Genomic DNA, 27,903 nt, shown 5'->3' with positions numbered 1-27,903 from the left:
TGGATTTGATCTCGACCTTGTCTGTTATTGCCAAGCACTAAGAAAAGGAAGTCTAGCACTTACCTCTGTTTGGCTGCAGCCATTTAACAACGAAGGTTGATGTATTGTGAATGCCTACCTGAATCGTGTGTAGCTTAATCTCTCTTCCTTATCTCTTCCTCTTTCAGTACCAGAACTTGTCCTTGCAAAATGAGCCAGCTTCCTCAGAAGAGCCCTTTGGCTTCCCCGTTGTCGGAGGACATGACTTCCAGGGTAGATTCCTTGGACAACTTGCCAATGGAGAGCTTTTGGCTGGAAGTAGAGAACATTAAACAGAGCACTGAAGCCGAGCAAGAGGAATGCAGCCTTGCAGATGTCAAAACACAAGAGGGTAGGTTGCCAAAAATGTTGGGAGTGAGGGGAGGAAGGAAGGTATTCATCTTCAGAAATTCTCTTACGCACCTCAGTGATTGAAAAACTTGTTGGCACGTGGTTAGAATGTTACCTATCAAACCACAGATGTATCTATGTATGGATGTTATATGTTTTTCATTGGAAGATGGTTGATTCCCTACATAAAAGGAGTGCTGGCCTCATCTAGTTTCAGCTTCCAAGGAAAAAAAAAAAAAAAAGAAAGGGGAAAAAAAAAAAAGCTGACTCTGAAGAGTGGTCAGAAATATATTCAAGGCTCCAGACTTTTTCAAGCAGCTGCCACTGAGTGTGGTGCTCTCCTTGTGAGGTGGCTGTGTGGTGAGCACGCTTTGACAGCCAGCAGCATTTAGGAGGAGTTGTTTGTGTGCGTGGATCTGAGACTTCACCACAGTGGCTTTTACCAGAGCTGCTGTTGTGGAAGGCAGACTTCCTCCTGTGATTCATTGTTCAGAGAACCATAATAAACGTCCAGAATGGCTTGGGTACATCCGCACGTGGTCTTGCTGATAATTTTTTATTTTTTTTATTCTTTTAAAGACCACTTCTTGTACACGGGATGTTTCTAATGGGTTTTCTGTCACACAGATGTGATTCCAAAGTCCTGAAATAATTGGAATCTGGACCACTTGCCTTCTGACGTGGGAAGTATAGCATCCTGTGGTTTTGTAGGAGGGATGGACGATGAGCACCAGGTGGTCCCATGGATTGAGGTCACATGTTGCCTGTGTTCGTTCTGGGCTGTGACTGCAGCCTGTACAGCCTGCAGCTGTGCATCTGGCCTGGGGAGAGCCATGTGTGTAATGGAGAAATGTTTGAGTGAAAGTCCTAGTGTGATGCCCTTGGGAAGAGCAAACAGCTATCCTGGCATCATAAAGGGGCCCTGGAGAACAGGGTAGGAAGGTAGTCTGTGTTGAGCACATTGAGCAAGGCACTGTGAACTTCAAGGCCCACTGCCATTGTCCTTACAGGAAGGATTTAAGTGCTTTAGAACTGAAAGAGATACAGAAGTGACTCAGAAACTGAGTGCGTCTGGGAGGAGACTCTGGAGGAGAAGCCCCATGCCATTAGATGAAAGGCTGTCTAGGATATCCGAAATACTGATATGCTAGAGGCAATCTGTTTGCTGCGTGTAAGCAGAGACACAAGGAAAAGTTTCCTTTAATGCTGTGTGTTAATCTCACAGGTAAGAGCTTACTGGTTAATCAGCAGTTGTAACCGGACAAACTCGAAATAATGCTCTGAGTCACGAAGCCTTCCTAGCAGGCTGGGGAAGCAGTGCGATGTGCTCGGCCTCTGGGCGCCTTTGGGAAGGAGTTCAGTCAAATGCGCGTGGTGCTCGAAGCGTGAGCAGCGAGGGGAACCTTCAGACTGGTGTGCATGCAGGGAGCCGGGCTTGGCTGGTGCCTTCTGGCTTTCATGTCTTTGCAGTCTCTGATCAGAGCACTGGCAAGTGGCAATGCAGTGTGGATGCTTCGAGCCAAAGGTGCTGTGGCTGTCTGCATGCGGCCCAAGAAGCCGTGCTGGGGCAGCAGCTAGCAGCTCTGTCTGGAGGTGGTAAGGCTTAGTGTGATAAATCCCTGATAGCAATCGCAATAAGGAGACGGCATGGAGGCTACGTGGAGATAAGGCATTGCAAAAATGCTGACCCAGTTGGAAATGCTGGTCTCCTGCATGAGCATTGTCAGGGGTGGCATGATGGGAAGCTGCCTTGTGACCAGCTGTTAGGGGAGGCAGGCGTGCAGCCTTGCAGAACTGGGTCAGCAGAAAGGTGTTGGTGTTTGGTGCTTGTGGCCTCACCTACAAGCAAAAAGGAGCATTTTCCTGAGGCAAGAGCGGTGTTAGTTCCTCCCTGTCTGTTCCAGTTGGTTTCATGATCTGTTGGCACAGCAGATTGATAACGTATGCACCGTGTGCAGTGGTGGCACTGAAATACCTGTTGTTCCCATTGTAACGTGTAGTCATATCTGAGAAGTCTGCAAAGACTGATTCTCCTCTTCCTTTGAAAAACAAGTGGGAAGTTTCCCGTAATGTTTTTTCTGATGTTGCAGAATGCTTGGCTGTCATTCAGTTTTTTTTAAATGGAACGTAGTTATTATTATAAATTCTGGTTTTGATTAGCTCATGTTTCAAATAAGTTCTTGCAAATGACGCTCTTTGGTTTTGCATATTTATTCCCAATCATGTCTCCCCGACTGTTGCTTGTCTGGATCTCACAAGGCAAATGTTAACAGCTCTCCAAACTTCAATCTGCAGCCACTTCTGCAACAAACTTCTATGGACTTATCAGTTCAGGCCCATTCCTCTCTGGCTTTCCTCTTCTCCCCATAAATAACCTCTTTTAATCGTTTCCCTTTGTGCTACCGGTAAACATGATCAGGCCAAAAATACTAAGTGGATAAATTAACATCTGAGGTGCTTTGGCATCAGATGGGGCGTTAGGCTCAAGCGGATGTCCGATTCATGGTCTTCTGGTTGGTATTGTGTATTGCCTTCATTTCCTGTTATGACTGGATTTGGACGTTTTCTAAACTTGCAAGCAATACGCTAACTTCCTGTAGTTCCCAAGGAAAAAATAACTGAGAAGTCTTTTGCTCACTGTGCTTCTGTGAAATCGTGGAAGTAGGACAAACAGCTGTACAGGGAGAGTTCCTAAACGGGGCCAAGAGTCCAACCCTACACGTGTGTGAGGAGCTGTACCCAGCCGAGCAGGACCAGTGGAACTGAACGTGACAAGTAACCAAAGTTAAGACCACGCAGGAAAGTTAGCCAGTTTGCTGCAAGTCCAGCTCTATTTATGATGGTGTGGTGCTGAACTGTGTCCAGTTTTGGGCCCCTCACTGCAAGAAAGATTTGGAGGCCCTGGAGCGTGTTCAGGGGAGGGCAATGAAGCTGGTGAGGGGTCTGGAGCACAGGGCTTATGAGGAGCGGCTGAGGGAGCTGGGATTGTTCAGTCTGGAGAAGAGGAGGCTCAGGGGAGACCTCATCGCTCTCTATAACTACCTGAAGGGAGGTTGTAGTGAGCTGGGGGTCGGCCTCTTCTCTCTTGTAACTAGTGACAGGACGAGGGGGAATGGCCTCAAGTTGCGCCAGGGGAGATTTAGGCTGGACATTAGGAAACACTACTTTTCTGAAAGAGTGGTCAGGCGCTGGAATGGGCTGCCCAGGGAGGTGGTTGAGTCACCGTCCCTGGAGGTGTTCAGGAAACATTTAGATATAGCATTGAGAGACATGGTCTAGTGGGGTAATTGGTGGTAGGTGGATGGTTGGACTGGATGATCTTGTAGGTCTTTTCCAACCTAGCTAATTCTATGATTCTGTGAACAGAGTTCTGTTTTCATGCAGCTTGCAAAAGGATATTGTTGCTCCACTCAACTCTTTTTCAGCTTTCAGAGGATGTTTCTAGGTGCTGTGATGAAACAGTGGTCTCCTCGCTCACTCACAGGACGACCTGTGTGGCTTCATTATGGATGCAACAATAATGAAATCTTGCCTGAGCAGCTGTGATGGTTGAGGAAATATCATTTTCCTTCAGGAAGGAAGAATGGGAACGAGCTATTCCCTTTCAGTCAGTTCAGTTGTGATTTTTCTTTTTCCGAGTATGACCTTAGAGCCGTGCTGGAGCTGCCTGCAGTGAATGAATGCGGTACCTAGAACTGAAAAGGCACAGGCCCTCTGGTGTTCACTCTATTAAAGCAGAAGCCAGCTCCTAAACTGCTTCTTTGTTCTGAATTGCTACTTGAAATCCAGGGATTTCAAGTAACTGCCTTGCTCAGGGCGCTTTCTCACTTCACAAAAGGCACATCCAATAAGGGAGGCATCCTTCTGTGTTTGAAGAGAAACTTTATATTGAGGAATGGAGTGGGGTGAGCTTGTTAGAATAATGCTGCTGTTACTGTCTCCAGGCTTCTCACACTTCACTTTGGAAGTGGTCTTTAATTGTAGTGACGTTTTGAATAGACGTGGACACAGAGTCAATGTGTGGAGTAGGAATAACACTTCTGCTGTTGTCGAGTGACTGTCTGGGTAGCAATGTACTTAAAAGTGTGAAACAGCAAAGGAGTAGTGGCAGTGCATGCAAATAAAAGAAGAGCTTTGAGAACAGCCTTGGCAACCCACAGAAGTTGTGACTCCCAGTGATGTCTCGCTGCCCCCTAGGGAGGAAGGTGCTCAGCCTTCTGATGTGCTGATGTTTCAAGTACTCAAATTGCTCTTCTTTCTCTTCTTGCTCCCCCTCCTCATCCATTGCCTCACAGAGGGAGAAGCCGAAGCGGAGTGGCTCCAGGACGCGGGGCTCTCAGACCTCATTGGGGACCATGCCTCGGAAAACGACAACGCGCTGCTCTCCACCCTGACGAAGACCCAGGCTGCTGCCGTGCAGCGAAGGTTGGATACCTACTCCCGCTCCCGGAGGAGGAAGAACAAGCCTCCTGTGAGGGATGTCCGGGACATTTTTGGAGTGGTTGGCTCTGGGGTACGTTGGCTGATTGAGTGGGAGCTCCTGAAAGGCTCTGTTGCCCTGTGGTAGCTGGTTGGGCTCAGGGCAAAGAGCTTAAAAATCAGAGCAACTAAACCAACCCAGTATTCTAAAGTGACTTTTCGGTGCCACTTAGCTACAGATGCTAAATGAATTGGTTGTTCTTTCATGATGAGCATCAGTTGAGTGCCAGCTCTAAGCATACAGCACATCTTCTCTACAGATCAACCCTTCTGTCAATTTGTGATGACTTTGTGCAGGTTTCTTTTAGCTCTCAGGTGTCAGTCAACAGCTTCTCTGTGTTATGAACATGTTCACAGGGAGTTGCTAACCTTTGGTAACAGAATACGTTTCCTTGCATTCTGGCTAGTTCCAGCGAAAGCAAGGTTTTTATTAGTAGAATTGACTGCCAAATGCCTCCTTGTGCTTTTAAAAATGTACTTTAGACCTGACAAGGTAGGTTACCATAAAGCCTGTAATGGGAAGCTTTTAGGAGCTGATGTCTGCTTTCTGTGTCCTTTTGCATGAAGGAGATCTTGTGGTCAGAGGCAGTGACTAGTTCCTGTGGAGTTTGGGTGGTACTGTTAGCCCCTCAATGCATTAATAAAAAGAAAGAAATTGGCTGCTGATTATGTGAAATTACAAATTAGCTTAATAGTGTGGAAAGTCGTCATGGAAAGTCATCATGAATACTGTATATGAAAGTCATCTAGTCACCTGTTTTCCACCTGCTTTTCAAATCACCTAATTACTATTCATTCAATAATTGTTCATTTCAGAGCAATCTTATAGTCCTGAGCTTGAGCAGCATTTTCTTAGAGTAGCAAGCTATGTCTGGTGTTTCTTTTTGTGTGATTTTGGTTTTTTTTCCTCCCAAAATCAAATTGTTGTCATAATGGCTTCTGTTCTGCTTTGTTTAGATGAGTACGTTGTGGTTTACTTTTCAGGAGACGGTAACAGAAAAAGAGGAGCCTAGCCCAGATCTGCTGTGGCACAACCTGCGGACTTCAAATGTTCAGAAACGTAAGAAGGAATTTTTAAATGTGGAATAGGATTGAAAAGAGAACAGGATCTGAAGTGGAACTGGGACTGGAAAGAAGTGATGCTGTTTGGGCTTTGAACTTGAGCAGCTCTGTCTCTGTTTTTGAAGGCATTTACCATTAAGTAGTGTGTGCTACTTTATATAATGCTGCTTGCTGTCTGGGAATGCTGAAACATTGTGTTTTTCTTTTAAATACATGCTTACTCACAGCTATGGGTTCAGTAAACTTTTCCAGCACCTACTGTTGTTAGGAATTATCACTCAAACTGATGCTAAATCATCAACAAAGCAATTAAAAGATGCAAACAAAATGATTCTAGCAAAGAACAGGTGAAATTCTATAAACAACATGCACAATTGCATAAAGAGAAGTTGGTCATAGGTATGTCCTTTAATTTCAGGCTATTCTCATGTCTTACTACTGACCTGGTGATCACATTTATGACTTATTTATGATTTTAAACTAATCTTACTTACCCTGTTGATCAGTCACAGGACTGTGCTATGACAGCACTCTTTTCAAATGCTAATATGATCCTTGTTACCAAAAGTGATTATCCCCAAATCTGTTTAAAACTGCTATTTTAATGCACTTGTTTTCTAAGCTTCCCCTTTTAGCTTTTTGAACTTCAAGATTTTTTCTCCTCTGTAGCAGATACCCAGGATTACTCCTGCACAGTTCGGAGCCCTGGAAAAGAGGAGGTGTTCAACATGGACGTTGCCTACTCAGAGCAAGCAGCTGTCCTGCTCAAAGGGTCATTCCTGTCTGAATCTAAAAGAATAAAGGATGGAAATGTCCTAACTGTAAGTACAGGAATTTTCTGTGTTTGAGCTTTGTTAGCTCATCTTGCCTGGAGTGGTGCAAGATGTTTGATTCAATTGTGTGATTAGCTTTTGGGAATGTCTTCTGTGGTAGTATTGCAATGGGTCTCTTTTGTATTACTTATCTTGCCAGAGATTTATTTCCTGCAAATCTTGCAAGGTTCAAGTTGATAAGAATGGATGTTGGGCTTTCATTAATGTAGAAAACTGGGATCTCCCTCCGATATGTTTAAAGAGTAATGCTAAAAAGAGGATGCGTTTCTTGAGCTGTGGGTTGGGTAGCAGTACAAGTCATTTTGGTTATTTGTCTAGTGTTGAAAATAGGAGAATGTGTAGATACTTGGTTAGTGGTAAGGAATGATAAGAATGCAACAAAAGTTGATAGTCGGAAGGATTGGTAGTGCTGCTTGTACTGAACCTTTTGTGTGTGTTTTCCTTTAGAAATTTAAGATCCCCAAGGGCAGACTAGGAGTGACCAGGATTGGAGATCTGTCTGCTCAGGACATGAAGAAGATCCCCACGCTGGCCCTTATTGAACTAACAGCTCTTTGTGATGTTCTAGGCTTTGAATTGAAGAGAAACAAGGCAGCAAAACTGAAAACAACAGGTCAGTTGTATGTGGTCTTGAATATTTTTTCCTCCCATTTTGTGCCTTTTTTTTTTAACATTGAGATCTTCTTATAAGTTTGGATTTCAAGTTTTAGAGCAGAGAGAGTGTTTGATAAGAAACCTTGTGACAGTTGTTTTTGCCTTAATCAGTTTCTTCTGAAATTGCTGGGTTATGCTATCAAGACCTAGCTCCACACTTACATCTATCACATCTATCTCATCTGCTTGTCCTATTAAGCGTTCATCTTTTTCTCCAGCGCTTATAAAATGTGCTGTCTTAGTCTGCAGTGCTGGAAGAATCATTGACGCTATTATTAACGGTCATGCAGACTGAAAACATGTTGTTTCTGTTGTAGAGAAAAAACTCTTTGGAGTTCCACTCACCACCTTGCTGGAAAATGACCAAAAACTGCTCCCCAACACTAAGGTCCCTCTCTTACTCCAGGCAGTAAGTTTTCTTACAATTTCATTCACACTCCTGATCCTCAGAGCCAGCAAGCCTTTGAGGCCCTCGATAAGGAGGGGCTGACTTCTCATCCTCTGTACCTAAGCTTTCTTTTTTTCCCCCTTTTAATAGCTGCTGTCCTGTTTGGAAAAGAGAGGACTTGAAACAGAGGGCATTTTGAGAGTTTCAGGGTCCCAGACTAGAATCAAGGTACAAAGCTCTTTACCTACTCTTTGAAAATATTGCAGGTGATGAGGGAGCATGTTGCTGGAGCGAGTCTCCAACAAGAGTCTAACTCAGATTGCCTTGTCTTCCTTCTCTGTACAGTTAGAACGCCCATTACTGGGAAATCTGGGGGTATCTGCAGTGGGGGTATCTGCGGTCTTTTGACGTAATGGATTCAGCTATAGAATATAGAATGTGTTTTGAGGCATGTAATACATTCTTTTTTTTATTTCTAGAGCTTGGAACAGAAGCTAGAAAGGGACTTTTACACTGGCCTTTTCCGCTGGGATGAAGTCCACCAGAATGATGTATCTGGGCTACTGAAAAGATTCATAAGAGAGCTGCCTGCCCCACTGCTCACAGCAGAATATCTTCCTGCTTTTGCTGCTGTGCAAAGTGAGTTCCTCTTTGGCTGTTTTATATTGTTTTTTGAGTTTGTGCTTTTTCTGGCCTTGGGCTCTCCTGTCAGGCGTGCTGTTAGCATGGGAATACAGAGCAGGATATGCACCGTTGCCAGATGAACTTGCTTTGTGAGGTGTTACATGTAATACATGTCTACCTCAGTCTTAGTTGCAAGTGCTTGGTTATATACAAAATCTTTGTACAGGAATACTGTCCTGAACAAATTACGTTGCTTCATTTGAGGCTGCAGTGTTACTGTATGAATTAGGCTAACGTGATAAATAAGGACATGAAGACTGAGCTGTGGCAACTGGCCAGGGTGCCTGATCTTGGTCTGTCAGCAGCAGTGTTCTGCAAGTGTCTTATTTTGAGGCTTGTGCTTTGATAAGGGGTTTAAATGTGTTGAGCTAATGGCATACAACTTTTATTTTTTTGGGATAAAATGTAGAAGGTGAAGTCTTTTGATGAGTTGTTGGTAGACTGTGTACTCACAAGCAAATTGGTCCTCCAGAACGCAGATAATTCACTCCGTAAGGGCTGTATGAGCTTCATTAACTTCTAGGATTTGAGATGCAGTTTTACAGATAAAAAACACTACCCTAAGTAATTGCCTTATCCCTGCTCTCAGTCTGTGACTCGGAAACACAGTTTCTGTTTTCAGTAAGAGCCGTGTCAGAAGCCTGAATCTTGTTGTTGCTTTCCCTTTGTAGATATTCCAGACCTGAAGCAAAGGTTGCAGGCTCTAAACCTCCTGATCCTGATCCTGCCAGAGCCCAACAGAAACACTCTAAAGGTGAGTCTACTTGTTCTTGATTTAACTGGAAAACCAGTGTTCTCGTTCCATGTTTTCATTCACAGGTCTCTTCTCAGCTTTTTGAAAGGGGAATATAGATAATGTACATTAAGTTATTATGTATTCACTGACTTGAAAATGGAGACCTGTAATGGGGCAAGGGGGAGCGGGGGGCAGCAGGGAAGTCTCCAGGTGGGGCAGTGAACATAAGCTGTAAGCACACCTGCCTTTTGGGTGCAAACACAAGAGCAGTAGGAATCCATGCGGTCTTGGAGGGATTTTTACAACATGTTTGGAAATATGCTCTTCCTTCTCAGTGTACTAAAGCTCTTCCGTAGGGAGTGGAAGGTGCATAGCTCTTGTATTGTCCGTGGGTACACTAAGATATAGGGGAAGAGATTCAGTCTTCTGATTCATGCTTTGTGCTGTTGTTGTTTTCTATTAAAGATAGTTTCCCTTTAAATCAAAGAATACTGCTGAGCTTATAGCTTCTTAGCCTTTTTTGATCGGGGCACTTCAAACCTTTTCTCCTACTGCTTTTTGAGAGGATAAATTCTGATGGATCAGCTTTGTAGGCAGTGTAGGATCTCCATGGTACTGTGTTGGATAAGAACTGTGTGGCCTCTTCTTGTTGCTGCTTTCTTTTTGCTTAGTAGTTCAACTTCTGAATAGTGATGCCAAGGCTGACTTAGCACCCTGCAAAGGTTAGAGAGCTGGAATACGTGATACCATCAGAGATGATCTGGAGTCCATCATAGCTCTGGTGAAGGTGTGGGGCAGAAGAGATGTTATCCAAAGGGATTATTTTTCCACATCTGAGAATAGCTTTGGAGGATACTGGTGGAAGAGAGGGTTGTCTTTGGATTCTGTAACTTTTACAACTGGAGTTTGTAAATTGCCCCAGTCAGGAAGTAAGAACGTATCTATTTCCCAAACATACCATCTCTTCTGATTCATGAGCGCTGGGCAGACTATCTCCCTGCTCAGTTTAGGTATTTGTTGTTATCCTAGTATTAGAAACTGGCTACTATACTTCCTGTCTAGAGAACTGGGTTTTCTCACAGATACGTAGGGAAGGTACTCATTAGCTGTTCTCTTCAGCAATTGCAAGTCTAATTGCTTGAGTGCTATTGTGAACGAATAACTTGAGCCTCTGCCCTTCTCTTTAGGCTCTACTTGAATTTCTCAGCAAAGTAGTTTCCAGAGAGAACAACAACAAAATGAATCTCTGGAACGTTTCCACAGTCATGGCCCCAAACCTCTTCATGCACAAAGGGCTGCCAAACAAGATTCCCGAAGGGAAGGAGAAACAGCTGGCGGAGGGGGCAGCTGATGTGGTGCGGATGATGATCCATTATCAGGATTTGCTCTGGACAGTGAGTTTCATGAGGGTTTTGCAGTATGGTACAACAGTGTCTTGTTCTGGCTGGAACTGGGGTAGGGGAAAGGGTAGTATGGGAAATTTCGGAGGAGTTAAATGTTTGTAGACCAAACCTGTGGCTGAAGTCCAAGGCTACCTGTTTTCAAGGTATGTAGGTGTTTTGTCTATTAGGTGTTTTGTCTATTTAAGGAGCTTCCTAAAGTGATGATTGGGTTTTTAAGTGGCATTCACACCTCTGCTTGGTTTGCTTTAATTCTCCCTTCTTTGCTGCCCAGGTCTCCTCTTTTCTGGTAGCTCAAGTGAGAAAACTCAATGAGAGCAATAGTAAAAGGTACCAGTTCTGTGACAAAAGGTTAAAAAATCTGCTACGGAAGATTCATGCTGATAAAGACAAAGTGGAAAAGAATCAAGCAGAGGTGAGATAAGACCCAGAAAAAACAGTTCCTTTCAGAAGTAACAAATATTTTCTCTTTAAAATCCTTTCATGAGAGCTTGAAAAACTCTAAGGAGTGATGCTTTGTATATAGCAAGAGGGAGAAAAATCTGCAGAACCATGAGAAGAAGCTTCCAAACTCTTCTGACCAAGCTGTACCCAGCAAAAACTGATTCAGCACACTTGCTGTTGGGATAAATTTCAGACTGAAAAATACTTGAGGTACTGCATATTTTCAGGAGGAGAAGGAAAGAGATCAGCAGCAAAAATAATGGAAATTTACTTCATGCAAACAGAATTCACGTGGCTTTGTGTGTCCCACACATTTAGACATGTCTGCTGTGATAAAGGTGGAATTCTTCTAGTAAACTCAAAACAAGAAATCTCGACTATTACTGTAGTGTAAAAGAACATTTTGAATCTTTTAGCTCCATAATGCTAATAATTTATGCATAATTTATCTGGGGGGGGGGGGGGGTTAGAGAACATGTTTCGTCTTCTCTTCTAAGAGAAGTGCAACTGCTGTATTCCACCTCTTGTGCTGGTGCCAACTGAGACTTTTAAATGGATGCTGCTACCAGATCTATTTGAATATCATTGCAGTCGTTCTTTTTTGGTCAACACTGTTACTTGAATTAGTGTTGGTCTGTAACAGCTAGGTTACATTATGCAGTGCTGGACGTTAGGAATCATTAGCAGTGGTGGTGATGCTGGGGCATCTAAGGATGTGAGCAAGATGAAGCCTACAAGTAGGAGTAATACACGGAGAGCTCAAATCTGCAGAGCTGAAGAAGAGTTTGTGTTCTCACAAGCCAGTACATCTGCCACCCTTCTGTACCACTTGGGCTACTGCATGCCCCAGATTAGCCTGGTTAAAGACGCACGTCACTCTCAAAGGTGCTGAGTGTAGCTACAGTTGTGGTAGCCCAACAGATGACTCCGTGCTTAGAGCAGTGGTAGCAGTGCTTCCTGATTGTCTCGGTGTGCAGTGCTGTTTTTACAGAAGATGTAGAACTGCAAAATTAACCTGCTTCAGATCAGCTCCAGTTGGAATGGTTCAGTGTTCTGCACAAAAGCTTTGACAAGGTGGTTCGGGGAGGAGTTGATGAAAATAGTTTGACAAAATGACACTTGACCTCTGTTCTGTAACAGTTCAGTGCTTCCCTTCTGCAATTACCTTTGGTTCTAAAATAATCTGTAAGATTGTTCATCTCCCCAGGCTCCTATTCCTGCTTTTAAAATGTCCAGAGAAATCTATCAGGTTAGTGGAAAACAGGTTTTCAAAATTTATTCTGACCAAGCCTAATTTCATTGAAGCCTGTAGGTGCCAGTGCTGTATTTGAACAGCAGAGAGCACCAGAACACACTGATCGAGGTCCGTGCTTTGCTCCCCAACCACAGCACTGAAACGCAGATGGTTCATTTGTCACACTCACCTTGATGCTTCCATTCTCTGCTATGTGAAATAAGAAGCAAACATAAATGCTCTGAAAAGCTGGCTGGGTGCATTTCATTCTTCACATTCCCCAACCTGTTTGAAACTCGATGTTTTAGCCGATAACAAAGTATTCTTAAGCACTTTCCTCTGTTTGGTTCTGCCTTCCTTGTTCAGCCTTCCAAGGTTGTGAAAGTCCACGCTTCCCTTCTCCTGAAGGATTCGCTGGAAGTGCGTTTGAACAATGCTACTAGAGTTGCTGATGTCTTGAGGCAGTTTCAGAAGAACCTGTGCCAGAATGGCTGGAATATTGTTAACACAGTCAACCTCCTCAAGAGGTAAGCGGCTTTTTGTCTGCTTATTAAAAACATATATGTATCAGGTGATGCTGTAACTGTATTTTCTGTCTTCCAGTAGAGCTAATGTGGTGACACATTGAGCTGTTAGACTGTTCTCTGATTTGTAGATGGTGTATTGGGTAGGGCAGACATATTAGTTCAACTGAGTGGTTCTGTCACTGTGCTCAAGCTGGCAGCAGGGTGGTGGTCCTGCCTGCTCTGCTGGAAGGCAAATGAGCTGCAGCAGTATGTGAAAAGCCTTGCTGGAGAGAAAGAAAAGTGGAATAACATTGACCCTGCAAAAGAAACCCTCTGTAGCTCTCCTAGAGCTACAGAAAAACATCACCTGGGCACATTCCTTGCCTGGAACAGTATTGCCAGCATGCACAGGTTAATGTATGGGTTCCCTAAAGGAAGCTCTACAGTTCCCTCCTGTGCTCCAGTGATGAATTGCTGAAATAACCCAACAAATGAATAAAACAACTTCTCAAGCTTGTTGAAGAGCGTTTGTATGTAACATGCTTCTCATTACCAATATCTGGCTTGTTCTTTGCACAACTTTGGGCGTCAGCTGCGTGCTTCAGGAGGACTGATAAGGTTGCTGTACTGCATAGCCTTGTAGCTTCCTTGACCATTGCTGGCCATTGTTTTGGAAGAAACATGACTAAACTACTTGACTTGCCTCTCACAGAGCTTTGTTAACTTCAGTGTTTTTTCTTTCTGCAGTAACAACTCTGTGGAGGGCACAAACTTGCTCCTATATGAAGTGGGAGGCAATATTGGTAAGTCTGGGTGGTAACTGAAAACAACCGCTTTGATACCCGGGTTTTATGTCTAGCTTGTGGTAGGAGGGAGTTATGAAAAACAATGAGAATCAGAGGCGAGTCCAAAAGTTGGAAGAAAAAGGAACAAATGTGGGGGAACCTCACCTACAGCAAAGAGCAACTGTCAGACCTCTTGTGCTGATAGATAACTTGCCTGCCTTCATCGATTCACTATCTTGCAGAAGAACCAGCTTGGGTGGAGGCTTCTCCAGGTGGATAATTAAACAAGATGATGGTGTTCATTAGACACCGATTTCCTCTATGAATAGGGTAACGTCATCAAACGGAAAGGAAACTTAAATGATGTGATTGTAACAGCAGCAGGTTAGGGAGGTCTGAAAATAGAAGGGAATTCCTGTGTCCTGTTACAGCTGGTTCCAAAGGATGTTGATTTGGCCACCTCTTAGGAATTTCTTAAAACAGCATCTGCAGAAAGAAAACTCCATCTTACTGAAAACATTTTGGTCTCAGCTACTGGATTTGATCACTAACATATCTTATAATGCTTTTCAGATGCTAAAGTGATTGGGTATTAGAGTAGCTTTCACCAATTTAAGCTTGGACTTAGTATAGTTGTAAGAAATGCTCATTCATTTCAATATAAAGAACTAGAACTTTTTCAGATTTGTTGAAGCGCTTCTGAGTGGTTGTAATGTTAATATGAATGTGGACAAATACCAGAGTTTAGTGGGAAAACATACTAACAATGGGACTAAGGAGATAAGAAATGCTTTTTTTCTGTATTTCTTGTTGCAGGTGAACATTGTCTGGATCCAGACACTTACCTCTTAGACTTGTATCATATCAATCCTCATGCTGAGTGGATAATTAAGCAAAACCCATCATATCCTCGGATGTTCTAAGGGAAGCGTGAGCAAAACAGCATTTGGCTGAAGTTTTTGGAAGGCAAGAGAAAGCCATAGAGATATTCCTGGTACAGTCGCAGACCTGGATGTTGCTTGTGTCTTTGAAAGAAGAAACAGTTCTATTTACTACTTCCAGGACAGCTGGCTGTGAGTGCAGGAGCGCACATGTGAACAGGGGAGTCGATAACCAGCACCAATTATCATTACATAGTAGAATTTGTGGGATTATAATTATTCTTAAATAAAAAGCCCTCCAAGCACCCTGCCAACAAAGCTACAGCTGTTCTACAACAAAGAGGAGCAGCATCTCTTGAAGATGGTAAAACACATTTGTTTCTTCTGGATTTGCTCTTCCTATTGATCACATCTATGTTTTGGAGGAGAGACAACCAGATGCTGCCATGGTACTCGTTATATACTTCCAGTGAGGTCCACTACTGGCTGCTGCACGTCACCAGCAGTTGTGACCCTGAGTTTCACTAATAAGACTGTTTCTTACTGAAGAATGAGAAAGGATGCTTCCAAAAATGCCAGGCGGGACGTAAGGCTGACATCCTGTATTTAATAACTGCAGTTAAATGCATCTATGCAACACAAGAAAATGACTTTCCCTGGGAAACAGTATGGGATGGATAGCAGCCTTTCAGCTGTACAGTTTGATGGGGAGATGGCTGTCCCTTGCAGGTCTGCTGGTAATGCAAGAACAAATGTGTATGTTACTGTTGATCAGAATAAACCAAGTGTTTGTTTTGTTGGACAACCTACGTATCGAACAGTTAACCAAGGAAATACTCTGAAGGATCTGAGGTTAGAAATCTGATCTGGCCACGTGAAAACCTCTTTCTGGAGGGTTCTGTGTGAACATGACTGTTAAAGCAAAAACTAAGCTGTGCAGTGAAACAGAGGTCTGTGCATCCATCCATCTGCTCACTGCAGTGGGTACCAGATTGAGCCCGTCACCGCTCTGTTTGCATCCCACACAACGTGGTCACTGGGGACTGAAGAGAGCCAAAGGGAGAGCAGAGCACTTGTACTGTATCACTGCACAGTTGTCATCTGACCTCAGCTCCAACGAGTCTGCATTTCTGGAAGAGGAGTGCAGAAATAGTTTTCTTTTGCAGCGATGCTGAAATGCCTCCCACGAGGGATCCCACTATGCAGTTACAGGGGGCGGAACATGCACTGCTTCCGAGAATCCTGACATCCTTTTTTATGCTGTTTTTAAATACTGTTGGATATTTATTCGTGTGGCCGAAGCAGGGCTGCCCTGCAAGTGTATACTCAAAGTATTTCGTTTGCCAATTCCTAGCTGCACTAGTGACAAGCTCCAGTGTTATTTCTGTTGTTTAACTGAACTCATTTCCATCGCAGTCTGAACTTTTCCTCCTCTGTTTTTATTTCTCAGGCTGATGTTTAGCTTTCCCTGTTCATTATCATATTCATTATCTCCAAGTCTTGATTTTTTTTATTGTCAGAGCACTTCATTTTCTGGTTTGTCTGTGTGGTTAACTTCTCTTGGCGGTAAACATCCTTGAGAAGTAGGTGAGCCACAGTCTGTTCCTTCTAACCTGTTGTGAGCATGGTGTGAGTGATGCTGATGTCTTGAAATTATGCAGATGTTAGAGTCAGTCTGCTTTTTATTTTTGGTTATGATGATGCAGATGCACTGACTTAAGGGGTCATCTTCATAGTAATTTTTTTTAAGAACCTAATAGCATATTAAAAAAAAAACAAAAAACAACCCCTAACCCAGAACCCCAGTGTCAGGGCTTCTTGAGATGCTTCTATTTTCTTTTTCTTGTTTTTAAATTGGGCCTAAAAGGGCCTGATTGTTGTCCTTGAGATTGGATGCTCTGTGTCTCTTGAAACATGGAGCTGCTATAAAATTGGGCATTAAAAATCAAAGGTACCTATTCACTTGTCTCTTTTGGAAGTCTTTGTTGCAGTGATGAAGCTCAGGGAAGAGCAAATGCCAGAGATGTTATTCTCTAGGAAATGCCCAAAGTGTCGTGGTGTTTTGGGAAAGACAGAAGAACCTGTTCCTGCTCCACGACACTTTGCAGGCCAAAATGCAGCCTTGCAAATCCTTGCATTTCTCTTCACCACTTCTCTATCGTGTGCTAGATTTTTTTTAAATTTTTTTCATACTGGATGGAAAACACTGCATCGATGCTTCTGTGAACAGCAGCAGGGTGGGGTTTTTTGTGGGTTTACTTTTTTTTTTTTGAACACCAAACAATGTGAATCAGCACTGTGATAAACATGCTTGGAGGACCTCAAGACAAATATCAGTTCTCAAATATACTTGGAAATGTAAAAACAAACAAAAAACATCTCTTTCCAGGCGATGGATATCCTTTCCTTTTTCCCCTAATTTTGTACCAAAGAGCAAGTATGAATTTCAAACAGTCGCTGATGTGCAACCTGCTTTTGGATGCTGGCTTTTCATAACTTTTGGGTTTGTTTTTTTTTTACAGATTTTTAATTCTGTATTTAAAATTCATTTAATCGGTGGAACAATAAAAACGCAGTCAAACCTCTTGGCTCCAGTTTCATTGGGGGAATAAGTTAGCCCAGTAAATGGCAGCAGTCTGTGAATGCCAAGAGGGTTTGGTTTGCCTCTTGCCTTAAGAGAGATGGACATACCTGGAGTCTATGTGAGTTTGACTTTCATGTTGCAGCTTCAGTTGAAGTTCCTCTTTGGGTGGTGCTGTGGGGTAAATGTGTAAGATCAGTCCAGGAGGAGGAAGAGGTCAGTGTTGGTTCAGAAAGCCCAGAGGAAGTTTGGAACTGGTCTCTTGACAGGGGGCTGAAGTCCTCTTCACAAGCACTAAATGTGAGCAGCTTCTGAAGGATGAAGTTCTACTGAGAGGAGGGAAGGATGTCCACGTCCCATGAGAAGTCTTCCACACCCCCTCAGAGCCTTCTCTGTTGATATGTGCTCAGCTGCATACATGCTTGAGGGACGGGCCATTCTGGCCAAGAAGAGCAGGAATCTAGCTGGAAGAGCGTGGTTAGGTTATGAATAATGTTTTAGTGTTCAATATTCAGTGAATATGGCATAAATCTACTGCTATTTATTTAAAAACGATAAAAATATCAGGAAGACTCTGGACAGAATGCTAGGACAGTAGGACTTGCTATCCTATCCTGAGACAAAAGGAACGAAGGGAGGATCCAAGTGGTGGTAGAAAGCTTTCAAAGCAATTATCTGAGGAAAACACCAGCATATCAAGCTCATTTCACTCATTCATCTTCAGTAGTATCAAAGTGCAAATCTCTCTCATCCTCAAGGGCGTTTTTTGATTGATCATTACACAGCTATCTCCCCTGCTCAGAACAAAAGCCCAGTATTTATTCTGTATGCAGCTTAGTTGGGTGTGCTGAGATAACACAGAGAGGCATAAAAGAATTTTGCCAATGCTGGTTCAGCCTAGTGTGGATGAAGTGGAACTGAAATACCACATCTGTAAAAGTAAGTTTCAGGAAAAAAAACAAACTCTGCAGCATTGCAAGATCTTTACAAGAGCAAGTGAAGGCTCAGCTCTTGGAGGGAAATACCAGATGGGAACAAATAAATAGGCTTCCCGGAGCAAAGTAAGTAAATGACAGCAAACAGTTGAAAACAAACAAACAAAAAGAGTTACATTTGATTAAGTCCATTTCTTTCCTTTCCTGGTGCACTCTTTGTTTGTCTGTTGAAAACAAAGCAAATGCCATCTGTGTTTGCCTGCTGGCTTGTGTCTGTGGGAATGAAACTTTCAAGCTCCCTACAAATCCTGTCTGGCTCTGTGCACCAGGGCTGTGTGTGCAAGCTAGTGCCCAGTTTGGAGGCAGATGCAGTTGGATATGATTATACTGACATGATTATAACTCAGGTTCTTACAGTGCATGGCCACATCTTAACCTTGAAAACGTTGGTGTGATCGCTGCGTTTTTCACCAATGGGGGAACAGATGTGTGCTTGGAGCTCTCTCCTCTTGGGTGGGCAGCCAGTGTCCTGACTCTTCGCCATGACTTGTGGGGATGGAGCTCTGCTGTAGGCAGCTCCTATTTCCTAGAAGGGGTCACACAGTTCCTATCTGACATCTCCTTGGAGAAAGAAATAAGAGGCCATAGTTGAATGTTTTGAGATATTACATAGAAAATGCACACCTGTGCTGATGGATGAGCCAGGAACTGGCTGTGGCAGGATCAGCTCCCATATTCTTCCCAGCCATCCCTCTACCCTACAGGCTGCCTTGTGGTCTTTCTTTATGCTGACAAACTCTTGGAGCAGCTCTGCATTGTCTGTCCCTTTCCAGTTCCTCGTTGTCTGGGGGAGGCAGGTCAGTTGACTCTGCCAGGATCTACTGAGCTCAAGGAGTTTAAACTGTTTTGTCATCGAACTCTATCTAAGGGAAAGTCAAATCAATGTGAAGGGGTAATAATCAATTTATCCTCAACTCTTGGAAGGAAACCTGAAGTGGTGATGCTGTCATCTGTCTGCCCTTATATGCCTGGATGGTATAGTATATTTGAAGAGGTAAACAACAATTAGGGGATAAAGGAGGGAAAACGGAAGGAAACACGCAGGAATGGAAGATGTAGCTGTACCTCTGGAAGCGTGCTTCTTTTTGTTGTTGGGTTTTTGGTTGTTCTCCTTCCTACCTCTGTCTTTGGAAGGTACGTGAATGCACGTGGGCTCTGCTGTTAGCTTTGCTGTTCTTGCTTTGCTCATCCCAGACCTTGTTGTTGGCAGTAGAAACCTGCTCCAGTGCTTCCCTATCCTTTGCTGTCTGAAAAACAAAGGCAGGCTTCTCTTGTCTTCAGCATCTCCTGTCTTGCAAATGCAGTCTAAGGAGCACAGGGTCTGTTTGTGACCAGCGAGGAAGCATAGGCAACATCCATGGATGTTGGAGCAGGGTGTTGGGAGCCCCATGTCAATGTTACCTTAATGCAGCAGGGTCTTGCAGCTGGTGAGGTAATCATGCAAGGGAAGATCAGCAGCTCCTCCGCTGCTGGCAGCTGAGACTGGCTCTGAACGTGGCTGTGGATGCACACGTGCTAGCACAGTGATTGCTACAGAGGAAAAAAAGCACTGCTATGTCCCCAGATTTGTGATTCTGGGGCCAGTTCTTGCTGTGCAAGTACAGGCTCAGCCTCAGACTCTAACAGTCAGGGTTAAGTTCAGATGTGCAGAGATTACAACTGGTTTATGGTTTTGATAGGAAAGAGATTTGGGCAGGGCTTTTATTGTTTGTGATCAGAAAATATTCTTGGATATAGGAGAAAGACCCAGGTATCTGAAACTGAATATTTTGAGCCTTATTCAGAATTTTAAAGGCATCGAGAAGTGGGGTGGTGTGTAACCCGCCTGTGTTAGTTCCTGTCTCAGCAATTTGTATTTGTCTTGTCAGTGCAAGGAGAGGAAGTTGCTGTGCTGCTGATCATCTATGCTGATGGCTCTATAGTAAGCCATTATCTGGACACAAGAGGCAGTCAAAAAGTGGAATAATTGCTTTTTACTTGTAACAAACCAGCAGAGCTGTCCCAGGGTTTCAAGAGAGACAATTAAAGATATTGCATTGTTTTCTTCAACAGGAGAAATAGACCTGGGGTTTCCTAATAGCCCTCCTGGTTCAGTGCTGTTCTCTGAGCACGTTGTTGTGGGTTGCATTTATTATGAGCCATTTACTATTATCCCTAATTATTTAGCTGGGGGGAGGTCTCTCACTAACAGGCGAATTTGTGACTTGATGAACACTCAGCTGTCTGTATTTAAGATAAAATTACTGTAATTAGCAAATCGATCAACCCTACTTTCACTCTGCTGGCTGGGACAGAACAAACGGGCTAAATGAGACATATTTAGTACAAAGGTAGAGAAAGAGGTTTGAAGACTTCAGGACACACAGGCTTAAAGCTTTTTCACACACTGCTTTCAATGATAATGTCACATAATTGTCTCTCATTTGATAATTTTGTCTCCAACAAAAAGCACTCATGCTGTGCTCTCTGCAGCTCTGCCCAGCGAGGCAGTTGCAGCTGCTGCATGGCCAGGTGGGTTGATTTGTTAAACCAGAACCTTGATAGGGCTGGGCTGGATTCTGTGGGTGCTCTCTTGTGACTGACCTTTACACCCTGACCCTTCCCCCCAGTGATGTTGTACTGACAGAAGTCATCCCCAGCTTTTCTCTTAGGTAACTGTACCTGCGTGTAGTCGTCTTCTTTGGATAGGAATTCAAAGAGCTCTTCTGCAACTGCAGGTTTGCCCTGGGTTCTGGTGAGGTTGCCCCTTGCATGTCACAAGTAGGTTAAATAATCCAGGGTGCAGAACAGTCACCAGGCTTTGTGATTTAATTCACAGATCTTTCCTAAGGAGAGCAAATGCTTGGAGTCATGTGCTGTCTAGAAAGTCAGCTGCTGGGATTTGTCCCTGTTCAAGCATTGACAAACTCACTCTGTATGTGTTGTCAGCCCATCCTAGCTGCCTTGTCACTCCAGGATTGTGTGGCTTCTACACATGTATTTAAGGTAACCCTGTTACAGTGGACAAGGGACTGGAGAGCCAAGGAGATGCTCTGCACTTCTGTGTTCTGCTGTCCTGTGAAACCAGCTGGTAAATGGTGGGTGTGCAGTGGAAGAAGAAACCAGCTCTGGCCATCAGTGAAAAGAAGGGGAAGGCAACTAAGTGCCATCTTCAAGAAATGTTCTGTGATTGACTCCTTGAAGGCTGGGTCTGGCAACGGTGGAGGGTGAAACTGCTCCGGTTACAAAATGGGGTTGCTCCAGCGTCAGCTGGCTGCTGGACGGGAGGTCGCATGGGTGTGGGAAGCTGATGTTCCTTCTGGTGCTGGTTCTCGATACACCCACTCATCCAGCAGAAAAGAGGTTTGCTTATATGTGCTGTGTAAGATAGTTTCCACCAAACATATTCCAGCTGAGCTGTTCCTGTACCCTGCTGCTGCACAGACGGCTGTGGTGTGATAAGGGTATTATGTCCCATGGGTCAGTACCCAGAGGAGTACTCAGTCCCATGAGTCGGAACCAGAGGAGGCCTGGCTCGGTCTGTAAAGCCGATGGTTCATCATTTGAAGGCCATGTTTCACGGCGTGCATGACTGCCCTCCATTTTGGTCGCTGGCTTTCTGTGCCAGACATTTTGCCACTCTTCTCCCATCCTGCCCATCACTATCCATTGGGCGTTCCTCCGTCTGGCTTCAGAGACGTCTGTGGCTGGAGGGGACATTGAGTGGCTGCTGTAACTGTCACATTGGTGCAAGGAAAACCCGCGCTGAGCCGTCAAAGGCATTGCCAAGAGCATCTGAAAGCTTCATTACCCGGGCTTTGTTCTGAGGAGCAGTCAGGCGGGGACATAATGCCCAGTGTTATCAGCCTGGTGCAGGCCGCGGTTGCGTAGCAACCTGACAGGCTGCGGCCCTGCTGCTCCGGAGCAAGAAGAAATACTCATTTTCCTCAATTTAGAGGCATTGTAAACAGGAATTCATTACCAGTGAGAGGCTCACTAGATTTTACATCCTGTCAGTGCGATGGCGGGCGGTGTCAGCCTTGTTTTGGCATCGTGTAGGTACAGACTCACGGGTTGAATGAAGATGGAACAATCTCAGTTTTGTTTGTTGTGGTGGTGGTGTTGTTGTTTTTGTCAGCTGGTTTTCATCCCTTTGTCCTGCTGGGACTCAAAATGAGAATGAGATTTGGAAATTTCATTGCTACTTTTGGTTTTTCAAACCTCAGCTTTGGTGTATATTGGGTGATGATGGCTGTGGGGTTGAAAGAGCTCCATCCTGAAAGAGGAGTTGGGCTGCTGAGAGCTCGTGTGGACATCCCTGATAGATTTGGCTGGACTTAGTGCCCCGAGCCCACTCAGTACAGGGCAGCATGCTGTCCCCATGCCACTCACCAGGACATCATACTGGGCTTTCTGACCAAGCCTGTGTGCTGCACCCTCACTGCATGCCTAAGAGCACTAGCACAGAAGTGATGCTAGCTGTATGCTACTGAAGGAAGACATTACATTGGGAATTAGCTACAGAATACTTATGGTATGTCTATGGCTGTGTGCAGTACTGTGGAAATCAGCGTATTATTCTTCGTGGTCAGCTCTTAACATCTGCATTGGCAGCAAGAATGTGGTATGTGTGGCGTGAAACTCCTTTCTTTCTTCTGCTCTCTCCTTTAACTTCTCCCTTTCAATATTGAACCATAATATATCTTCCCTTCTCATTAGCAATTCAGTCTGCAGACTGATTCAGATTAACTTGGACTCACACTGTATTAAACACTTTAAGAAAAAAAGCAGAAGAGCTCAGGATGTTTATGAAAAGCAATTTCCTCAATGCTAGGCAGTTTAATAACTCTAGAGCCAGTGCCATTCAGGCTCATTTATTTTAAGCTGTGTTTCTAAACTGTGACGGGTCAATAATAAACAAGGCAGGGTGGCGGATTTGGCATAGGAGAGAGCTCATTTGAAATAAAAGAGCATATACAAGTGCAAGGAATAACGTGGCTTTTAGGTCTGCACAATTAGAGGCTCGTTTGAGAAACTGTTTTCTTATAGATCAATATTTCCCTGCTGAACTATTGGCAAGAAGTGAACGTTTGGAGGTGTACATGGTAAAGAAGAGAAAACTGCTAATCTCTTGTCCAGATAGCTTTGTTTCTTGTTGTAGGAAGATTGTTCTGTGTATTGGTCTGGATTTTTTTCTTTAATCGAGTTCCTGGCGGAGAGGCGTGTAGCCCCAGGCAGTGCTTTGCACCTGAGACCTCAGACCTATTCAAGCAATAAATGCAAGCATTGCAGCGTGTTTCAAAGGACTTGTTAAAAATATTGGAAATCAGTATCTTGTAGGAAACAAAGTGAGCTAATACTATTTGTTGAAAACACCTTCTACAAGCCATATGGGACGCTGGGCAGGTCAGCTGGAATGTGTAACAGCATCCACCTGTCTCCTGCTTCTGTTTATGGATATTTAAGCACAGATGTTGGTGTTTTTGAGTTAGTGCAGAACATGCTGAAGAATGAAGCTGAATTGCTTTGCTTTGTATCCTCCTCCACTTAAAGAAATGTGGGGCTCTACAGCCCAGGAATGTCTGTGTCTGCCATGTTCAAGGTAGCAGGTTTAAATTGTAAAAAAAAAGTTTCAGAAAAATGGAAAGGCCAGATTGTCATTAATATACAGGTTGTGGAAACTGGCTTCTGTTGGTGAAGCTTCCTTTCAGATTATTCCTTGGTGGACAATACCCCCTTCTTTTCCCTATGGAATACGGAATACCACAAATGGTTCCTTGCTATTCAAAATATTAACCTTAATTAAAGCGTTCTCCAACTCGCTAACATTTAACACCTATCTGTTGGATATCTCCGTGAATAGCTGAGTGGGAAAGCTGTCTGTCATTTGTTCTGAACCAGCTGTGAAGGCAGGAGGCAGAGGTGGCTCTGCCTTTTGTTTGGCAGAACACAACAGTTACAAATCAGGTGCCCAGCATGAAGAGTTACTTAAGAGTCCTAACTTTTTTTCCATCATGCTCCTGAGTGCTCACTTATTAGAGAGCTCACACCGTGAATCCCTAGGAATTCATGAAATGTTTTATGTGTTCGTGTATTTCAAATGAAGCTCATGAGTGCAGGCTGCAGACCCTGGGTTGTTGTAGAGTTGATAGTTCTTCCTAATTATTCTAACGAGGAGGCTGCAAATAGACATCCGCTGCCTTCCTGTGACATCCTTATTTTGAAAATCATGGTGACAGCTCTTCCTTTCAAACAGTTTTAGTCCAGAAATAGTGCCCTACGCCGGGACCTGCTCCCACTGCTCTGTGCCATACCTCTGAGCAGGCTTCCCATGCCAGTCCTCACCTTATCCAGTTGACAGAGCTGCACCACAATCTGGAGTCTTCCACCTGTTGATGAGCTTATGTGTGAGCTTGCTTATTTGAAATGGGCTTCGGTGCTGAACTGGTGATGCTGGAGTTTTAGGGGCCCTTCCTTCAGTGATTGTGTGGATAATGGAAGATGCAAACTGAAAAATATGTGAGAAATTCTGTCAAGGTCCATGACTGCTAGTTTGTGACTTCAATGTATGTTATCCCAAATAATGCTTTTTATATTGGACTGTGTTCTGCCTGTGATGCTTGGTGTACCATTGCCCTACAAGCAAGGGTACCTGATAATGGTATTTCTTGGTCACGTAGCATTTCAGCAAGGCTTTCTGAGATCAAGATCAGTTTCTTTAAAAAAATTACTCCCTAAATCCTGTCCCTCTAAGACAGATCAGGCATAAAAATATCTTCACCCTTCTGCCTGCCCCCCTTCTCTTCCTCTGTGTCCTAAAGCCTGCGATCTCTGTGACCTGGTGAATTAATGCACGTGTAAATACCCACAGTAGAATGCAAATGCAGTGCATGGTGACAAATACTGGTTCTTTGATGATCAAAGGATTATTTTTAGAACTACTGTAATAAACCGAGTCCTACAGCTTGCTTGCCCTAGCAAGGATTAAATGGAGAAAATGCGATGCCTAGTCCTCCCGCAGCCCTGTCTGTGAGGATGTCTCTGCTCTCAGAGCCATCTCTGAATCATCGCTTGATGTGTTTGGCTGCGGGGCAACTGAGTCCCAGCATAGTCAAGCGGCTGAATTGCAGCACGCCATGCAGGGATGCCCGCTGCTACAGCAGGCTGCAGGCACACGCCTTGCTGACTGTTTTTTGGCTTTTTAATTCCTTAGATTTAAAGGCATGCTGCCAATGTGTGTGCGTAGGGCGGGTCGTTTTGCTCATGGAGTCACAGAGATCAAGAATTGTCATCTGGATTGTTCATAGTGTTTTCAGGCATAGCCTGTGCTTATGGGTGCATATACTCTTCAGTTCATGTTCTTGCTCTCCAGTGCTTTGCTTTCAGTCCAGATTTTAAGGGATATGACTTCGTCCGTCCTTCCTTCCCAAACAGCCTGTCTAAAACATGCCACAAGCTGAGGAAAATTTCTAGCTGAAAATTGTACCTGATTTAAGGCTTCCCTGCAACCAGAGTATCTGGTCAGGTGGCTGGAGAATATGCAAAAACAGCTGAGAAAGCAGATAGTCCACCAGCATTAACTGCTCAGCTCTGATGATGCAGTCCCAGCTGTTTGCAGTCTTCACTTTTCTAGAGAACCCATTTCCAAGACTTTAATCATTTGACAGCTTTTAATCTTCCAGTGCAGATGTGACAAAATAGTTTCATAATCCTCTGCTGTGCTTTAGGCTGCTCATCCTGTAGATCTGACTAATGCATGCCTTTGTCCTGTGGTATGTAAAGAAACCATACAGGCTTCAGCTGTGTGAGTCACAGGACTGTCACGTTACGTATAGCAAACACCTCCAAAGTGGGCGCACTGTAAATGCATCGTCATGATTTTCAATGTGAGTTGGAAACTCAAAGCAAAAAAGCCACAAAAACGCAAAACCAAACAAAACCCACAACGAATAGCACCTGAAAGAAAAAACACTTGTGTGAGTCATGGTAAGGAGAAATTACTGGGGCTGAGCAGTACCCTCTGCGTGAGCTGAGCAATGACTTTCCCCATGCTATGCCTGCAACTCCCTGCTTTCAGTTGTATGAGATGATGTGTGGGCTTGAGGCCAAAGATAGGAGATGGTGACTCACCCTTGCTCCAAAAGGGTGTAGACCATCAGGCAACAGCACACTCCCCTCTGTCGTAAAGGATGCTGATGGCTTGAGAATGCCCCTGAGGTGCTTCTGTGAGTCATCTGTGGGAGGAAGAGTGCAGGGATGATAGGGAGCAACCCAAGGAGCGTGTCATCTGAGCGATACTTTGCCACGAGCCTTGTGGGAAGGGGATAAAGCTTTGAAGTTGAGGCTGTTTTGGGAGAAGAAGGGGGGAATGGCTGATTATATGTCGGGAGGTTTCATTGCACCTTGTGATGAGGCCATCTGAGGTTACAAGTGTTCAGTTTACACCAAGACTGTGCTGGTTTGACTTTGTTTAGGCTGAGTGAAAGAATGATCAGACACTTACCTGCTGTTAGTGTCTGCATATTCACTTGTTCTTAGATGACCACATTAAGTTAAAAATAACAGAATGTTCAATGAGTTTCTCAGTGTACAGACAGCCTGAAATGGAGATAAATGTGGCTAAAATATCAATATCTCAGTCATTCCTATAATTTCCTTTTGGGAAGTGTCACTGAGCCCTACAGGAGGAAAACGGGAAAAGGCCATTTTCATTGGAGAACACCTGTGCTTAGACATGAGAGTTATTAGTTAGAAATTGCTTTTTCTTTCTCTGCCTAATGAATCTACTAAAGCCCTTGGAAATGGGTGTCAAGGTTTTGATAAAGAATCTAGCCATTGTTTTGCTAGAAGTAGTAATAAGAACAACAAGACTTAAAGGTATAGACAGGCATGAGTCCAAAGCCGAATAAGGGCATAAATCCCATCGTTTATCATCTGTATTTTTAGAAACAAGAAATGACTGACGTACATGCTTAATTCAAACTAAATAGCCTATAAAACAAGTTCCCCAAGGCTAATGCTAATAATATCAGGATAAATGAATATAGGAATGATTGAATACAGGATACACTGAAGAGCGAATATGGAATATAAGATACATATCGTGCTAGCAAGAGCGGGCTGGTGTTTATGGTCTGTGCAGAAGACCAATCCATCATCTGACCAGAGGATGTAATGCAGTTAGAATCAAAAAAGAATTCTCTGTCCAAAGCAATACATGCCCGTTATAAACCAGCAAATGCAAATAATCAATCAAAAGCAGCAAGCAAGCAAGCAAAAGGGAAATATCATCAAGCAATAATTCAGATCACAGCTGTGATTATGAGCAATAACCTTAAATCTGCTATTTAATTAATATTAAGCTTCTGACACCCTCTAGGTTGGGGCCCATAAACCTTCTCTGCCTAATCTGACAGTAGCAAGACAATGCTGTGTTCCTCGCATATCTGTGGAAGTGAATTAACCAGTCATGGATCCCTCATCAAAAGCTCTCAGGTCTGAGTGCATAAATAGGGCTCCCTCCGTCCCAGTGCTGCTCGGGCAGCAGGCAGGCAGGGACTGAGCACCCTGTGCTGGCGGTGCCCGCTGGGGCAATGTGCAGCTTGAGTGGCCCAGGAACCTGTGGCCTGCAGGTGCTATGAGGTCAGAATCTGGAGGAGCTGCCTTGGGGTGCTGTGACGGGGCTGAGCTCGAGCACCCAGCTTAGCAGAAGAGATCTGATGTCTTCAGCAGCCAAACGCGAGGCTGGAAAAGTGGCTCCCACCCATCCCCACTGCTTGGATGGTCATAGGCTGTTTGCAGGTGAGTGAGCTAGCTGCTAGATAGACACATCTTTGCACTGAGATTTTATGTTTGCTGATGGAGCGTCTGTGATTTCCAGGTCTGGGAATCAA

At 44.0% G+C, this 27,903-nt stretch overlaps 1 protein-coding gene across 6 annotated transcripts in view; it reads left to right on the top strand.

Moving 5' to 3' along the window:
• Positions 1–17,036, top strand: part of ARHGAP40 (Rho GTPase activating protein 40) — a 39,454-nt gene extending 22,418 nt beyond the window's left edge. For 5 of the 6 annotated variants that reach the window (XM_021416521.1, XM_021416518.1, XM_021416523.1 and 2 more), the window contains exons 2-15: positions 168–370; positions 4,665–4,882; positions 5,833–5,908; positions 6,580–6,731; positions 7,191–7,356; positions 7,715–7,806; positions 7,936–8,013; positions 8,265–8,424; positions 9,141–9,223; positions 10,393–10,599; positions 10,880–11,020; positions 12,650–12,810; positions 13,537–13,592; positions 14,391–17,036. In XM_021416521.1, the coding sequence (XP_021272196.1) occupies positions 190–370; positions 4,665–4,882; positions 5,833–5,908; positions 6,580–6,731; positions 7,191–7,356; positions 7,715–7,806; positions 7,936–8,013; positions 8,265–8,424; positions 9,141–9,223; positions 10,393–10,599; positions 10,880–11,020; positions 12,650–12,810; positions 13,537–13,592; positions 14,391–14,497 (1,878 nt within the window). In that variant the 5' untranslated portion in view covers positions 168–189 and the 3' untranslated portion in view covers positions 14,498–17,036. The remainder of the gene's footprint in view (positions 1–167; positions 371–4,664; positions 4,883–5,832; positions 5,909–6,579; positions 6,732–7,190; positions 7,357–7,714; positions 7,807–7,935; positions 8,014–8,264; positions 8,425–9,140; positions 9,224–10,392; positions 10,600–10,879; positions 11,021–12,649; positions 12,811–13,536; positions 13,593–14,390) is intronic. The other variant, XM_021416519.1, reaches the window with a different exon arrangement.

The sequence above is a fragment of the Numida meleagris genome, chromosome 19 (genome assembly GCF_002078875.1).
Source record: "Numida meleagris isolate 19003 breed g44 Domestic line chromosome 19, NumMel1.0, whole genome shotgun sequence".
Classification (NCBI taxonomy): domain Eukaryota; kingdom Metazoa; phylum Chordata; class Aves; order Galliformes; family Numididae; genus Numida; species Numida meleagris.
This window is presented reverse-complemented; position numbering and strand designations above follow the sequence as displayed.